Source organism: Schistocerca gregaria, chromosome 1 (genome assembly GCF_023897955.1).
Source record: "Schistocerca gregaria isolate iqSchGreg1 chromosome 1, iqSchGreg1.2, whole genome shotgun sequence".
Taxonomy (NCBI): domain Eukaryota; kingdom Metazoa; phylum Arthropoda; class Insecta; order Orthoptera; family Acrididae; genus Schistocerca; species Schistocerca gregaria.
This window is the reverse complement of record NC_064920.1, coordinates 1,122,690,910-1,122,708,376: the sequence shown is the minus strand read 5'-3', so window position 1 is coordinate 1,122,708,376 and position 17,467 is coordinate 1,122,690,910. Positions and strand designations below refer to the sequence as shown.

Sequence of the window (17,467 nt, the reverse complement as noted above, 5' to 3'; positions counted from 1 at the left end):
TACCACCTTTCTTTTCAACTCCTGTATTTAAAACAATATATAGCCGATGTCCCTCTGAACATTTATTAGAGTATATATAAACATCTGAAGTAAATTGGTCTAGAACATTTTGACATTTTTGGTAACAATGTTAAGCAGTGACTTGTCTTTATACAGTAGTATACAAAATATATTAATTATATATAGTACATATTAAAATATTGCTGATTTCTGTCTGAACATTTATTAGAGCATCACTTATTCCATTATTAAAGTATTGTGTAGAAATTTGAAGAAAATCAGTCAAGACTTGCCATTATATAGTAGGATAGAATTAAAATAAATATGAAAATAAAAATGAGACTGCAGAAGTAAAAAAAAAAAGGAAAAGCAAGAATCAGATCCACATCTGTGTTGACACTGCGCCAGTGTTCACCATGGTAAAATTTCAGAGTAACTGCCTACTGACAATAGTGCTATTTCTGTTTAAAAATGATGCTTGTTAAACTAGATAAATGTGGAAAAAATACCACATGTAGGGTTATAGGCAACCTACCATCTTGAATATAGGTTGTGGAGAATGCTCAAAAGGTAGTGAATAAGAACACACAAGCCTAAAACATCTTGAAGATGTAGAATTAAATCAAAGATAATGATTAAAGGGTTCTGTTGAGAGACAAATCAATAGAGTTGTTCATCAGCAGACCTAGTTGGTTTTTAGATTTATCATTTTGTTTCAGTCATAATCTATGGAGCCTCTACAAGTAATATTTATAAGTAGATTCATTTTGATGCCTAAATATATATTTTGTCAAAGAACTGATTCTGAAACAGTTTCCCCATACACTACTAACAAAAAGTTGTGATTTCAGGAGCTGAAGAAGATGCCACAGAGGAGACAGAGTTTCATTTGATGTTCATTCAGTCAATGGTGCAACTGAAATCAGCTGTTAGTACCTGTACATTTCTGAGGGCATCTGTCTTGAAAACAATTGTTAACTCCATGACTACAGATGTCTTATATCCTGGCAAAGAATTTGGTGCAGAACACAACACTTCCATTGGCGACGTGGAATCAGTATATTCTTTAAACACCATGCAAAGTGGGCCGCAAATGACTGAGGACTCAGGATATAGTAGTGTTGAAGTAGGGAAGGAAAGTGACAGGAAAATTCCAAGTAGCCTTTTGAAATACATATTGTGTGATTCTGATGCCAATGACCTCATTGTAAAATCTGTTGAGACAGTGCTTAGTTATTTGGAGAAATCATTGTCAGATGATGATGAAGGAACTCTGGAAAAAATTGAGAGAGACTGGAGGAATTCTCTCCTTGAAGATGCTGTAAACATTTTAACTGATACAGTAAACATATTAACTCAGTATGACCAAGGTTCTGGTGAATGTCGTTCAGCTTGCTTGGGTTTTATCAAAAAACAAATCCATAGAATACTAACTCCAAGTAAAATATCGAAGGTAAGTCATCATTATTGTACTTGGTTTCAAGTGCTGTGGTTTATATGTCTCTGTTGAAGAATATTTGCAAATTAATAGCTTAACAAAACAACCTTTAATTCTTAAACTATGAATAATTTTAGAACACCAATGACTTTTTGCTAAGGTATTAAACTAGACAAGAGGTTGTATGAGATGTGAATATATATGCATGCATGTGTGTTGAGGTCCGCTCTCCCCTGGATGTGAAGAGATCATAGGAAACATATATCTCAGTGAACTATTCAATTTATCCCAACCCCCTTGATCAGAAATAAATGTGGTGGCTATCAGGGAACAAAGGTGCCAAAAAACTTGTTAATATATGTAGCCCAAACATGGGAACTACTGAAAACACCTTCAAATGCATACGAAACCTATATTACACTTAAAATAACTAATGATGATGTGAGATCAAACCAGTTACAGCTTAGGAATCATGAATTTCCAAAAGCTTTAATGTGATGTACACAAACTGCATGTGAAATTGTTGTAGTTTCCATGGGAACTACTGAAAAAAACTTCAAATGCATACAAAACCTGTACTAATCTCAGTATGGCTATCTTAATGTGAGATTGAACTCATTACTGCTTAGGAATTGTGGTTTTGGTGTAGTCAAATAACTATCAAAAGCAGATCTATAGACAAAAATTCAGATTTCCATGGAGGAGATTTAGGATTAGGTGTTTCGTATAATAAATCACTGAAAATTTAGTAAGTAACATGTGCAGAAGATGTGGTTCTTTCTCTGAAAGTTTGAACCACATTATTTATAGTTGTACATCATTCACCCAATGGGACTATGAGGTAGTCAACATACTATGCCAAGAGATTTTGTACACTTCAATAAAAGGAAAAATTAAAATGCCCTGCTGAGAATGCAAACCATTCCCTAACTTTGAAAACCCAGATTTCCTGATGTATGCTGATCATACAGTTCCAACCCACTGGTCAGTCAGTCACATTAGGATATCATTATAGTGACAAAAGAACAGTATCTTCCTCATAAGTAACAAAAACATTTAGTAAAAAAATTAAAAATATTCAAACAAGACCAAGAAACAAGTGGACCACTCTATTCTTGAGCATGCTGCCAAACATGACATCCTTCATTTCAATGACTGCTTCACAGCCTGTGCCATATGGACTCTTCTTACCAACACCAGCTTTTCTGAATTGTGCAGGTGGTAACATTCTCGGCAGTATATCCTATGTTCTCATAACCCTCTTGGCCTCAACCTTCGTCAGTCATGTCCTCTCCCATCCAGCCTCTTCCCTGTTCCCAATCCAGCACTACACAGCCCTCATTCCTCCATCGCATCCAGTCTTTTTACTTCTGTCCTTTTCTGCAATCCTGCCCCCCTCTCCACTGCCCTCCGTCTAATCTCCTGACTGCTCATAGTTGCCCTACCCTCTTTCCACCTTGTCCATACGTGCTCCCCAACAGCATGTCACTGTCTGCCACCTCTACCCTACTATCTCTCCCCCTCCCCACCATCATCCTCCTTACCCGCACCCAGTCGCCACTCCCATCATCTGCTGGTGCTGCTGCTCGCAGTGTGGCCTGAGTTGCCTCAGACTGTTCCTGGATTCTCCATTGTTTGAAATGTTCAGACATGGCGATCTAATAAAAAATAGCAGGAGTTAGTGAACTTCATATACTGCCATAATTATGTCAAGCACAGGAGTTATCCAGAAAAGATATCCAGAAAATCTGAGATTGACCTCAAGAAAAGCCCCGCTGTACTCATTTAGAAGTCTGTGTTCCTCAGTGCCTGTCAAATTGTTCACAACTTTCTTCAGAGCAGCTGTACAGTGCTATATCCTAATGCTACATCCTTTGATGTTTTGCTGCTAGTAATGCTCTTTTTACTGTTAGTCTGTTGCTTTTGTTTTAATGACATGTATTTGCCTGTCAAAATGCTTTTGTGTCATTTTTCTGTCAGTATCTTTTCTTGATGTTGTTGCAAACTGTGTGAAACTAAGATTATAACCATTGTAAAGGTGTGAACATTGAACAACGGCAAGGACAATAATATTAAAAACAATTCTTTATTTTATATTTTGAGCTTAGCATTTACTGTATGCTTGTTGACAACCAATCTCGCTTTCACTTTCAAGATATTGTTTGTCAGCCAGATTTGACATCCTGCCAGCATCTGGTGGGTTAATGAATTAGCACTTACTTTTGCTCCTCTGGTAAAAGCCCTCTCCAGCTTTCAGTTTCTGATTCCACCACAAAACCTTGATAGCTTTTCACCAACATTTTGAAGCTATACCTGTCATTATTTGATTCAAGAATGCCCATATATATATATATATATATATATATATATATATATATATATATATATATATATATATATATATCTCACTTTCTTGGAATCACCTTATCTTAAATGGCTTTGTTTTAGCAAATTCTATATTTTCTTCATGAGGCATGGGAAATCCTGTTGGAAGATGTGCCCATAGAACAGTTTTCTTCTTATTCTTCTCTTTTCCATCTTGCTGTATTTTTTTTTTTTTTCTGGGTATCAGTTAAACTTGCCTTGAGCTCATCTGTAGCCTAAGAACTTTTGTAGTGCCCTATGTTCTCTCTTTAAGTTACTGGCTGAGTTGTCCCCTTCAGTTCATTCTCCGAAGCCTACAAACCTTTTGGTTTTACAAAAGTGCAGTTATGTCTTATCTGGGTTGTTCGTAAACTTCAACACCATTTTATTATGGATGGGCTTAGTTGATTGCTATGCTCTGATTTATGGATACTAGTTGCCTTTTGTTCTAGCCTATTCTGTTGGATTAATTCACCCAGATACTTAAACTTCTTGACTCTTGCAGCCCTCTTGTGGTCCGTTATCATCCATTGTGGCCCATTGCTATTTTCGTATATTTCTTCTTCTTAAGAGAAATTCGTAGTCCTACTATCTCTGCTGTTTATTTAAGATGCTATGTCTTCCTGGTTGCTGAGCTGCTGCTGTTGACAAAAATAGTCAAGTCATCCAAAAAAGCCAGACTGCCAGCATACACTCCTTTGAGTCTGGGATCTAACCGACACTGATCTTCATTTCCTCCTCCTTTGTTATTTTCTCCTTTCTCAAATGACTTTTTCTGAGGTACAGTTGTCAAGAAGAAGAGAAAGTCTATCTCCTTGCCTGACACCAGACGTTATGTCAAATGTCTCTCAAATATTGTTCTTGACCTCTGATATTGTGCTGCCGAGAGTTCGCTTAATCACATTTCTGGAAGAATTGACCAAATCAAACGCTTCCATACCATTTGATATAACAGTTCTTGGTCAATAAAGTCATATAGTTTTATTAGACACTAAATACTAGCACATAGTCAAACCCTTCCAGTCTTCTCGTAATCTTCAGACTGGAATTTGTTCTGGGCAGTAAATCATCCTTTGTTATTGACTTTTGTTCTGTGTTACCTGTGCATGCATAATAATCACTCATGCTATAGAAGACCAAGTCACAAAATGATGATTATGTATGTTTTATTCGACATTCTTTACTGTGTTTATCAACAGTTTTGTCATTGCAACTGTTCCCAATTATTAAACCTAAGCACTTGAAGTGTTGAAGCTGCATATCTCTTCATGAGGCATATCTCTTCATGAGGCATCCTATGTGTGTATTTTTGAAGCCCATGTACTGTGTCTTCTCATAAGATATTTGGAAGCCAATTTTGACAGCAGTTTCATGAAGATTCTCGTGGGCATGTCTAACTTCAGAGGTAGCATTGGTAGTTAGTGCTAGACATTTTATATTGGTTTGTTTACTTTCCTTTCTCATATTTATTCAATGTTTTTCTTTCTGTCATACTGTGACAACTATTACCTAGAACCAAAGTTGAAAAGATTGGAGATAGCACATCACTTTACCTTGTGCCTGTTGGTATTTGATAATATTTGGAGATTTCATCTTTCTTCAAGTATGTGGACTACGTTGGTTGTTCTGTTATTGGCACTGCATTCATGTGTAATATTAATAAGGGTGGTGCAGTCACTTCAGTGTCACAATGACAGTATTATGAAAAGGATAGATATACTCACCATATAGTGGGAATGTTGAGTCACAGATAGGCACAACAAAAAGACTTCTAAACCGGTACACTTTCAGCCAAAAGGCCTTCTTCTGAATTATTCAAAAAACACACACACATTCATGCAAATGCAATTGTGATATGCGTAACCACTGTCTCTGTCTTCAGACGCCAGACAATGTGGCCTTGGCAGCCAGAAATGGTGATCATGTGTGTGAGAGCTTTATTTGTCTGTGATATCAGTTAGCGATGCTATAGTATCATCTTTAGGTTTCATATAGACATTGTCAGCCCTATCAAAAGCCCACCTGATATTCACTGATTGTCCATTTCTGTCTGTTGTTCTAATATGCCAAGAAGGGCACTGAAGAATATTTTGTACGTCAGTATCAGGAAAGTAATACCTAAGTAATTGTTTCAGTCCATATTATCTTTTTTTGTGTTGTGGATGAATCAAAAAAAGTTGACAATCTGTAGGAATATCTTCACGGTTCCACATAGTCAAAAATGATGACTTGTAGTCTGTCAGTCATGAGCTTGCCTCTCATCTTGAGCATCTTAGCTATTACACTACCTTTCCCCAGCTATGTGCTATTTTTATGATGTTACATTTCTCACTATGTGTCACTAGTACTTAGTCTTCATTGGCTGTCATAGCTGTGTTGGGAAAGTACCAGTGTGACAGGCACTAATACAAAGCACCAATGCTCAAATTGTTATAGGCAGTGAATGCTGGCTAAAGCCAGAGATAAGTTCAGCCGAAATTTTTGCCAAGAGACTAATGATGTTCCAAAAGGCTAGGCTAAACAAAATGGGTCATGTCTTGTTTATTGCTGTTAGAAGTAGTTTACCTTGTAGTGAAATGGTAGTTGATAGTTCCTTTGTGTTAGTATGGGTAGAGGTCACTCTTGGCAACTTGAGTAAATTAATAACTGGATCCTCCCACCAACCTCCCAACTAAGATGATACAATTGCTGAAAGGTTCAAAGAAAACTTGTATCTAATTTCAAACACATACCCAGCTCATACAATTATAGTTGGTAGTGACTTCAATTTACCCTCAATATGGCAGTAAAAATACATGTTTAAATCTGGAGGTAAGCACAAAACTATATCTGAAATAGTGCTCAACCCATTTTGAGCAGTTGGTTCATGAGCTCACTGAAATAGTAAACGGTTGTAAAAATACACTTGATCTCCTAGCAACAAATAATCCTAAGCTAATAATGATATAAATACAATAGAAAGAAACATTCCACATGGGAAAAATATATTAAAAACAAAGATTCCATGACTTACCAAGCGGAAAGCGCTGGTAGATAGGCACAATAAAAAAACACACACACAAAATTTCGAGCTTTCGTAACCCATGCTTGCTTCGTCAGAAAAGAGGGAAGGAGAGGGAAAGATGAAAGGATGTGGGTTTTAAGGGAGAGGTTAAGGAGTCATTCCAATCCCGGGAGTGGAAAGACTTAACTTAGGGGGGGAAAAGGACAGGTATACAATGGCAGAAGCGCGCGCGCCCACGCGCGCGCGCACACACACACACACACACACACACACACACACACACACACACACACACACACACACACACACACACACACACACACACATATACAGACACAAGCAGACATATTTAAAGGCAAAGAGTTTGGGCAGAGATGTCAATCGAGGCGGAAGTGCAGAGGCAAAGATGATGTTGAATGACAGGTGAGGTATGAGTGGCGGAAACTTGAAATTAGCGGAGATTGAGGCCTGGTGGATAACGGGAAGAGAGGATATATTGAAGGGCAAGTTCCCATATCCGGAGTTCAGATAGGTTGGTGTTAGTGGGAAGTATCCAGATAACCCGGACGGTGTAACACTGTGCCAAGATGTGCTGGCTGTGCACCAAGGCATGTTTAACCACAGGGTGATCCTCATTACCAACAAATACTGTCTGCCTGTGTCCATTCATGCGAATGAACAGTTTGATGCTGGCCATTCCCACATAGAAAGCGTCACAGTGTAGGCAGGTCAGTTGGTAAATCACGTGGGTGCTTTCACACGTGGCTCTGCCTTTGATCGTGTACACCTTCCGGGTTACAGGACTGGAGTAGGTGGTGGTGGTGGTACGGTGCATAGGACAGGTTTTACACCGGGGGCGGTTACAAGGGTAGGGAAAGTAGTTTGGGGATTCCATAGGTATGAACTAAGAGGTTACGAAGGTTAGGTGGACGGCAGAAAGACACTCTTGGTGGAGTGGGGAGGATTTCATGAAGGATGGATCTCATTTGAGGGCAGGATTTGAGGTAGTCGTATCCCTGCTGGAGAGCCACATTCAGAGTCTGATCCAGTCCTGGGAAGTATCCTGTCACAAGTGGGCTACTTTTGGGGTTCTTCTGTGAGAGGTTCTGGGTTTGAGGGGATGAGGAAGTGGCTCTGTTTATTTGCTTCTGTACCAGGTCGGAAGGCTAGTTGCTTTTCATGTTGTTGGTGTAATGGTTCAGGGATTCAGGACTGGAGCAGATTTGTTTGCCACGAAGGCCTAGGCTGTAGGGAAGGGACCGTTTGATATGGAATGGGTGGCAGCTGTTATAGTGGAGGTACTGTTGCTTGTTGGTGGGTTTGATGTGGACAGTTGTGGGAAGCTGGCCATTGGACAGATGGAGGTCAACATCAAGGAAAGTGGCATGGGATTTGGAGTAGGACCAGGTGAATCTGATGGAACCAAAGGAGTTGAGGTTGGAGAGGAAATTCAGGAGTTCTTCCTCACTGTGAGTTCAGATCATGAGGATGTTGTCAATAAATCTGTACCAAACTTTGGGTTGGCAGGCTTGGGTAACCAAGAAGGCTTCCTCTAAGTGACCCATAAATAGGTTGGCATACAAGGGGGCCATCCTGGTACCCATGGCTGTTCCTTTTAATTCTTGGTATGTCTGGCCTTCAAAAGTGAAGAAGTTGTGGGTCAGGATGAAGGTGATGAGGAAAGAAGTTTTAGGTAGGATGGCAGGTATCGGCGTGAAAGGAAGTGCTGCATTGCAGCAAGGCCCTGGACGTGCGGGATATTTGTGTATAGGGAAGTGGCATCAATGGTTACAGGGATGGTTTCCAGAAGTAACAGGCTGGGTAAGGATTCCAGGCATTCGAGAAAGTGGTTGGTGTCTTTGATGAAGGATGGGAGACTGCATGTAATGGGTTGAAGATGTTGATCTACGTAGGCAGAGATACGTTCTGTGGGGGCTCGGTAACCAGCTACAATGGGGCGGCCAGGATGTATGGATTTGTGAATTTTAGGAAGTAGGTAGAAGGTAGGAGTGCGAGGTGTCGGTGGGGTCAGGAGGTTGATGGTGTCAGGTGAAAGGTTTTGTAGGGGGTCTAAAGTTCTGTCGATTCCTTGAAGCTCTGCCTGAACATCAAGAATGGGATTACCTTGGCAAACTTTATATGTAGAGTTATCTAAAAGCTGATGCAGTCCCTCAGCCACATACTCCCGACAATAAAGTACCTTGGTCGTGGAACCCTTGTCAACCGGAAGAATGATGATGGATCGGTCAGCTTTCAGATCACGGATAGCCTGGGCTTCGGCTGTGGTGATGTTGGGAGTAGGATTAAGGATTTTTAAGAAAGATTGAGAACCAAGGCTGGAAGTGAGAAATTCCTGGAAGGTTTGTAGAGGGTGATTTTGAGGAAGAGGAGATGGGTCCTGCTGTGATGGAGGACGGAACTGTTACAGGCAGGGTTCAATTTGGATAGTGTCTTGGGGAGTTGGATCATTAGGAGTGGGATCAGGATTATTTTTCTTCATGGCAAAGTGATATTTCCAGCAGAGACTATGAAGGTGAGGCCTTTGGATAGGACAGAGGTTTCGGATTGGGAGAGAGGTTTGGAGGAAAGGTTAACTACTTAATCGGGGTGTTGTGGTTCCAGATTGTGTAGACTAGAATTTTGAGGTGTTGGGGGCAGTGGAGCTGGAAGTGGGAGATTCAGTAGATGGGAGATACTGGGTCTGTGTGCAATGAGAGGAGGTTGAGGTTTGTTGGAAAGGTTGTGGAGGGTGAGTGAGGTGACGTTCTGGAGGTGGGAAATAAGGAGAATGGATAGTTTTTTGAGGTGGCCAACCGCAAATTAGAACAGCATGCCACCCTCCACCTCAAAAAACTATCCAATCTTCTGGTTTCCCACCTCTGGAAAGGCCACTTCCAGGAATTTCTCACTTCCAGCCTTGCCTCTCAAGCTTTTTTTGAAAAATCTTAATCCTACTCCCAACATCACCACAGCCAAAGCCCAGGCTATCCGTGATCTGAAAGCTGACCGATCCATCATCATTCTTCCGGCTGACAAGGGTTCCACGACCAAGGTACTTGATTGTCAGGAGTATGTGGCTGAGGGACTGCATCAGCTTTCAGATAACTCTACATACAAAGTTTGCCAAGGTAATCCCATTCCTGATGTCCAGGCGGAGCTTCAAGGAATCCTCAGAACCTTAGCCCCCCTACAAAACCTTTCACCTGACACCATCAACCTCCTGACCCCACCGACACCTCGCACTCCTACCTTCTACCTACTTCCTAAAATTCACAAACCCAAACATCCTGGCCGCCCCATTGTAGCTGGTTACCAAGCCCCCACAGAATGTATCTCTGCCTACGTAGATCAACACCTTCAACCCATTACATGCAGTCTCCCATCCTTCATCAAAGACACCAACCACTTTCTCGAACGCCTGGAATCCTTACCCAGTCTGTTACCCCCGGAAACCATCCTTGTAACCATTGATACCACTTCCCTATACACAAATATCCCGCACGTCCAGGGCCTCGCTGCAATGGAGCACTTCCTTTCACGCCAATCGCCTGCCACCCTACCTAAAACCTCTTTCCTCATCACCTTAGCCAACTTCTTCACTTTTGAAGGCCAGACATACCAACAAATAAAGGGAACAGCCATGGGTACCAGGATGGCCCCCTCGTATGCCAACCTATTTATGGGTCGCTTAGAGGAAGCCTTCTTGGTTACCCAAGCCTGCCAACCCAAAGTTTGGTACAGATTTATTGACGACATCTTCATGATCTGGACTCACAGTGAAGAACAACTCCTGAATTTCCTCTCCATACTCAACTCCTTTGGTTCCATCAGATTCACCTGGTCCTACTCCAAATCCCATGCCACTTTCCTTGACGTTGACCTCCATCTGTGCAATGGCCAGCTTCACACATCCGTCCACATCAAACCCACCAACAAGCAACAGTACCTCCATTATGACAGCTGCCACCCATTCCATATCAATCGGTTCCTTCCCTACAGCCTAGGCCTTTGTGGCAAACGAATCTGCTCCAGTCCTGAATCCCTGAACCATTACACTAACAACCTGGTACAGAAGCAAATAACCAGAGCCACTTCCTCATCCCCTCAAACCCAGAACCTCTCACAGAAGAACCCTAAAAGTGCCCCACTTGTGACAGGATACTTCCCAGGACTGGATCAGACTCTGAATGTGGCTCTCCAGCAGGGATACGACTTCCTAAAATCCTGCCCCGAAATGAGATCCATCCTTCATGAAATCCTCCCCACTCCATCAAGTGTCTTTCCGCCGTCCACCTAACCTTCGTAACCTCTTGGTTCATCCCTATGAAATCCCTAAACCACCTTCCCTACCCTCTCGCTCCTACCCTTGTAACCGCCCCCGGTGTAAAACCTGTCCTATGCACCGTACCACCACCACCACCTACTCCAGTCCTGTAACCCGGAAGGTGTACACGATCAAAGGCAGAGCCACGTGTGAAAGCACCCACGTGATTTACCAACTGACCTGCCTACACTGTGACGCTTTCTATGTGGGAATGACCAGCAACAAACTGTCCATTCGCATGAATGGACACAGGCAGACAGTGTTTGTTGGTAATGAGGATCCTCTCTTCCCGTTACCCACCAGGCCTCAATCTCCGTTAATTTCAAGTTGCCGCCACTCATACCTCACCTGTCATTCAACATCATCTCTGTCTCTGCACTTCCGCCTCGACAGATCTCTGCCCTACATCTACATCTACATCTACATCCATACTCCGCAAGCCACCTGACGGTGTGTGGCGGAGGGTACCCTGAGTACCTCTATCAGTTCTCCCTTCTATTCCAGTCTCGTATTGTATGTGGAAAGAAGGATTGTCGGTATGCTTCTGTCTGGGCTCTAATCTCTCTGATTTTATCCTCATGGTCTCTTCATGAGATATACGTAGGAGGGAGCAATATACTGCTTGACTCTTTGGTGAAGGAATGTTCTCGGAGTTTTAACAAAAGCCCGTGCCAAGCTACTGAGCGTCGCTCCTGCAGAGTCTTCCACTGGAGTTTATCTATCATCTCCATAACGCTTTCGCGATTACTAAATGATCCTGTAACGAAGCGCGCTGCTCTCCATTGGATCTTCTCTGTCTCTTCTATCAACCCTATCTGGTGCGGATCCCACACTGCTGAGCAGTATTCAAGCAGTGGGCGAACAAGCGTACTGTAACCTACTTCCTTTGTTGTCGGATTGCATTTCCTTAGGATTCTTCCAATGAATCTCAGTCTGGCATCTGCTTTACTGACGATCAACTTTATATGATCATTCCATTTTAAATCACTCCTAATGCGTACTCCCAGATAATTTATGGAATTAACTGCTTCCAGTTGCTGACCTGCTATTTTGTAGCTAAATGATAAGGGACCTATCTTTCTATGTATTCGCATCACATTACACTTGTCCTACATTGAGATTCAATTGCCATTCGGTGCACCATGCGTCAATTCGCTGCAGATCCTCCTGCATTTCAGTACAATTTTCCATTGTTGCAACCTCTCGAGACAACACAGCATCATCTGCAAAAAGCCTCAGTGAACTTCCGATGTCATCCACCAGGTCATTTATGTATATTGTGAATAGCAATGGTTCTATGACACTCCCCTGCGGCACATCTGAAATCACTCTTACTTCGGAAGACTTCTCTCCATTGAGAATGACATGCTGCGTTCTGTTATCTAGGAACTCCTCAATCCAATCACACAATTGGTCTGATAGTCCGTATGCTCTTACTTCGTTAATTAAACGACTGTGGGGAACTGTGTCAAACGCCTTGCGGAAGTCAAGAAACACGGCATCTACCTGTGAACCCATGTCTAAGGCCCTCTGAGTCTCGTGGACGAATAGCGCGAGCTGGGTTTCACACGACCATCTTTTTCGAAACCCATGCTGATTCCTACAGAGTAGATTTCTAGTCTCCAGAAAAGACATTATACTCGAACATAATACGTGTTCCAAAATTCTACAACTGATCGACATTAGAGATATAGGTCTATAGTTCTGCACATCTGTTCGACGTCCCTTCTTGAAAACGGGGATGACCTGTGCCCTTTTCCAATCCTTTGGAACGCTTCGCTCTTCTAGAGACCTACGGTACACCGCTGCAAGAAGGGGGGCCAAGTTCCTTTGCGTACTCTGTGTAAAATCGAACTGGTATCCCATCAGGACCAGCGCCCTTTCCTCTTTAGAGCGATTTTAATTGTTTCTCTATCCCTCTGTCGTCTACTTCGATATCCACCATTTTGTCAGCTGTGCGACAATCTAGAGAAGGAAGCACAGTGCAGTCTTCCTCTGTGAAACAGCTTTGGAAGAAGACATTTAGTATTTCAGCCTTTAGTCTGTCATCCTCTGTTTCAGTACCATTTTGGTCACAGAGTGTCTGGACATTTTGTTTTGATCCACCTACCGCTTTGAGATAAGACCAAAATTTCTTAGGATTTTCTGCCAAGTCAGTACATAGAACTTTACTTTCGAATTCATTGAAAGCCTCTCGCATAGCCCGCCTCACACTACATTTCGCTTCGCGTAATTTTTGTTTGTGTGCAAGGCTTTGGCTATGTTTATGTTTGCTGTGAAGTTCCCTTTGCTTCCACAGCAGTTTTCTAACTCGGTTGTTGTACCGCGGTGGCTCTTTTCCATCTCTTACGATCTTGCTTGGCACGTATTCAACTAACGCATATTGTACGATGGTTTTTAACTTTGTCCACTGATCCTCAACGCTATCTGTACTTGAGACAAAACTTTTGTGTTGAGCCATCAAGTACTCTGAGATCTGCTTTTTGTCACTTTTGCTAAACAGAAAAATCTTCCTACCTTTATTAATATTTCTATTTACGGCTGAAATCATCGATGCAGTAACCGCTTTACGATCGCTGATTCCTTGTTCTGCATTAACTGATTCAAATAGTTCGGGTCTGTTTGTCACCAGAAGGTCTAATATGTTATCGCCACAAGTCGGTTCTCTGTTTAACTGCTCAAGGTAGTTTTCAGATAAAGCATTTAAAAATATTTCACTGGATTCTTTGTCCCTGCCACCCGTTATGAACGTTTGAGTCTCCCAGTCTATATCCGGCAAATTAAAATCTCCACCCAGAACTATAACATGGTGGGGAAATCTACTCGAAATATTTTCCAAATTATTCTTCAGGTGCTGAGCCACAACAGCTGCTGAGCCTGGGGGCCTATAGAGACATCCAATTACCATGTCTGAGCCTGCTTTAACCGTGACCTTCACCCAAATCATTTCACAATTCGAATCTCCGTCAATTTCCTTCGATACTATTGCACTTCGTATCGCTATAAACACGCCTACCCCTTCACTGTCCAGTCTGTCTCTGCGGTATACATTCCAATCTGAGTTTAGGATTTCATTACTGTTTACATGTGGTTTCAGCCAACTTTCTGTCCCTAGTACTATATGGGCGTTGTGACCGTTTATTAATGAGAGCAGTTCTGGGACCTTTCTATAGACGCTCCTGCAGTTTACTATTAGCACATTAATATTGTTATTCCCTGTTGCATTTTGCCTACTCCTGCCTTGCCGTGTCTCAGGAGGCGTCTTGTTGGGCCTAGGGAGGGAATTCTCTAACCTAAAAAAAACCCCATGTGCACTCCACACGTTCTCCGCTACCCTCGTAGCCGCTTCCGGCGTGTAGTGCACGCCTGACCTATACAGGGGGACCCTACATTTCTCCACGCGATAGCGGAGGTCGAGAAATTTGCACCCTAGCTCTCCGCAGAATCGTCTGAGAGTCTGGTTTAAGCCTTCCACTCAGCTCCAAACCAGAGGACCGCGATCGGTTCTGGGAATGATACTACAAATAGTTAGCTCTGATTCCACCCCGCGAGCGAGGCTTTCCGCCTTCACCAACTCTGCCAACCGCCTGTACGAACTGAGGATGACCTCTGAACCCAGACTGCAGGAGTCATTGGTGCCGACATGAGCAACAATTTGCAGTCGGGTGCACCCAGTGCTCTCTATCGCCGCCGGTAGGGCCTCCTCCACATCTCGGATGAGACCCCCGGCAAGCAGAGTGAACACCGGTCTTCTTTGCCTTTAAATATGTCTGCTTGTGTGTGTGTGTGTGTGTGTGTGTGTGTGTGTGTGTGTGTGTGTGTGTGTGTCCTTTTTTCCCCCTAAGGTATGTCTTTCTGCTCCCAGGATTGGAATGACTCCTTACCCTCTCCCTTAAAATCCACATCCTTTCATCTTTCCCTCTCCTTCCCTCTTTCCTGAAGAAGCAAGCGTGGGTTGCGAAAGCTCGAAATTTTGTGTGTGTGTTTGTGTGTTTTTTTTATTGTGCCTATCTACCAGCGCTTTCCTGCTTGGTAAGTCATGGAATCTGTGTTTTTAATATATAATGAGTGTCAAAACGGGTACAGGGATTAGTGAAGAGAGCGTTGTCGTAATGAAACTGAATAATTTAACTGAAATCCTACAAAAATAAATGAAAAAATATACCTATTCAGAAAAGGAGATAAAAATTCACTTGACATTGACAGGAATTGAGAGATTTATACAAAATAAATTAACAAATGATGGAGGTGATGCCCCTTGGTACACAAAGAGGTTTCAGAAACAACAAAGAAAGCATGCCAGATTTAAATGAACATAGAATCTCCAAGATTGGCAGTCTTTTACAAGAGCTCAAAATTTAATGTGGACTTTAATGCAAGATTCTTATAATTATTTGCACAAAAAAACTATGTCTTGAAATCTAGTAGAAAATCCAAAGAGATCGATCATATGTAAAGTATGCTAGCAGCAAGAGAGAATCAGTGCCTTCTGTGCATGATAACAGTGGAAATACTGTTGATGACAGTGCTGTTAAAGCAGTGTTACTAAACACCAAAGAAGACAAAATAAATATTCTGAAATTCAAATCAAGAACAGCTGTCAAAATGAGTAACTTAGAAGCAGATACCCATGGAGTAATGAATCAGCTTAAGTCACTTAATATAGATAAGTCTTCCAGTCCAGACTGTATATCAATTACGTCCCTTCCAGACTACACTGATTCAATAGCTCCATATTTAACAATCACATACAAGCACTCACTCAACGACAGATCTGTACCCAAGGACTGGAAAGTTGCACAGGACACACCAATATTCAAGAAAGGCAGTAGGATTAATACACTAAATTACAGGCCCATATCATTAATGTCTATATATACCAGGATTTTGGAACATATATTGTATTAGAACATTATGAATTACCTGGAAGAGAACGCACTATTGACACATAGTCAACATCATTCTTGTGAAACACAACAAGCTTTTTACCCTCACAAAGTGCTGAGTGCTATTGACAAGGGATTTCAAATTGATTCAATTTTTCTAGTTTTCCAGAAGGCTTGTGGTGAAATTACATGCTTGTGGAATATCATCTCAATTATATGACTGGGTTTGTCACATCCTGTCAGAGGGGTCACAGTTCATAGTAACTGAAGGAAGTCATCGAGCAAGACAGAAGTGATTTCTGGTGTCCCTTTAGCTGGTATTATAGGCCCTCTGCTGTTCCTTATCTATATAAATGATTTAGGAGACAATCTGAGCAGCCATTGTAAGTTGCTTGCTGATGATGCTATCATTTATTATCTAATAAAGTCATCAGAAGATCAAAACAAATTGCAAAGTGATTTAGAAAAAAATTTCTGTGCAAAAATTGCCCATTGACCCTAAATGACGAAAAGTTTGAGGTCATCCACATAAATGCCAAAAGGAATCTGTTAAACCTTGGTAACACAATAAATCAATTGAATCTAAAGGCTGTACATTCAGTTAAATAACAAATAAAAAATGTTGTGAGGAAGGTTAACCAAAGACTGTGTTTTATTTGCAGAGCACTTAGAAGATGCAACAGATCTACTCAAGAGACTGCTTACACTACATTTGTCTATCCTCTTAAAGAGTACTGCTTTGCATTGTGGGATACTTACCATATATGATTAATGGGGTACATTGAGAAAGTTCAAACAAGAGTAAATGTTTTGTGTTATCAAAAAATAAGGGAGATAGTGTCGCCGACATGATACAGAATTTGGGGTGGACATCATTAAAACAAACGCATTACTGCAGAATCTTCTCGTGAAATTTCATTCACCTCCTTTCTCCTCCAAATGCAAAAATATTTTGTCGACGACAACCTACATAAAGAGAAACAATCATCATAATAAAATAAGGGAAATCAGAGCACGCACAGAATAAGACAGATGTTCATTTTTTCTGCACGCTGTTTGAGAGTGGAATAATAGATAAAGATGGTTCAGTGAACCCTTTGCCAGGTACTTACGTGTGATTTGTAGAGTATCGATGTAGATGTGTTGGATCTGCCAAATTGCTGTTTTTTTATAGGAGATTCACAGTAATGCAGTTTCTTGAAGTAATGCTTTTGGGTTTCTAAGATCTTATTTTGTCTCAAGTGTTCCATCTAGCCAACAGAAACAAATATTTGATGGTTTGTAGTTTGCTAGTTCTTCTCTGAAAGTCCTGTAGAAATTTTGTGTGTTGTTCTATTTGAAATCATCATCAGTTACCTCCAGTCTGTTAAAGTTTTTACATACAGTACCTGATTGTTTTGTATGTGTGTTGTTGTATTTGAAGTCACCGTAAATTTCCTCCAGTCTATTGA

At 41.4% G+C, this 17,467-nt stretch overlaps 1 protein-coding gene across 1 annotated transcript in view; it reads left to right on the top strand.

Annotated features, from left to right (window-relative positions):
- The window catches only part of LOC126283772 (uncharacterized), a 134,929-nt gene that overhangs the window by 38,763 nt on the left and 78,699 nt on the right, over nt 1–17,467 (top strand). Inside the window, exon 4 of the mRNA XM_049982298.1 lies at nt 852–1,453. Within this exon, the coding sequence (XP_049838255.1) occupies nt 852–1,453 (602 nt within the window). The remainder of the gene's footprint in view (nt 1–851; nt 1,454–17,467) is intronic.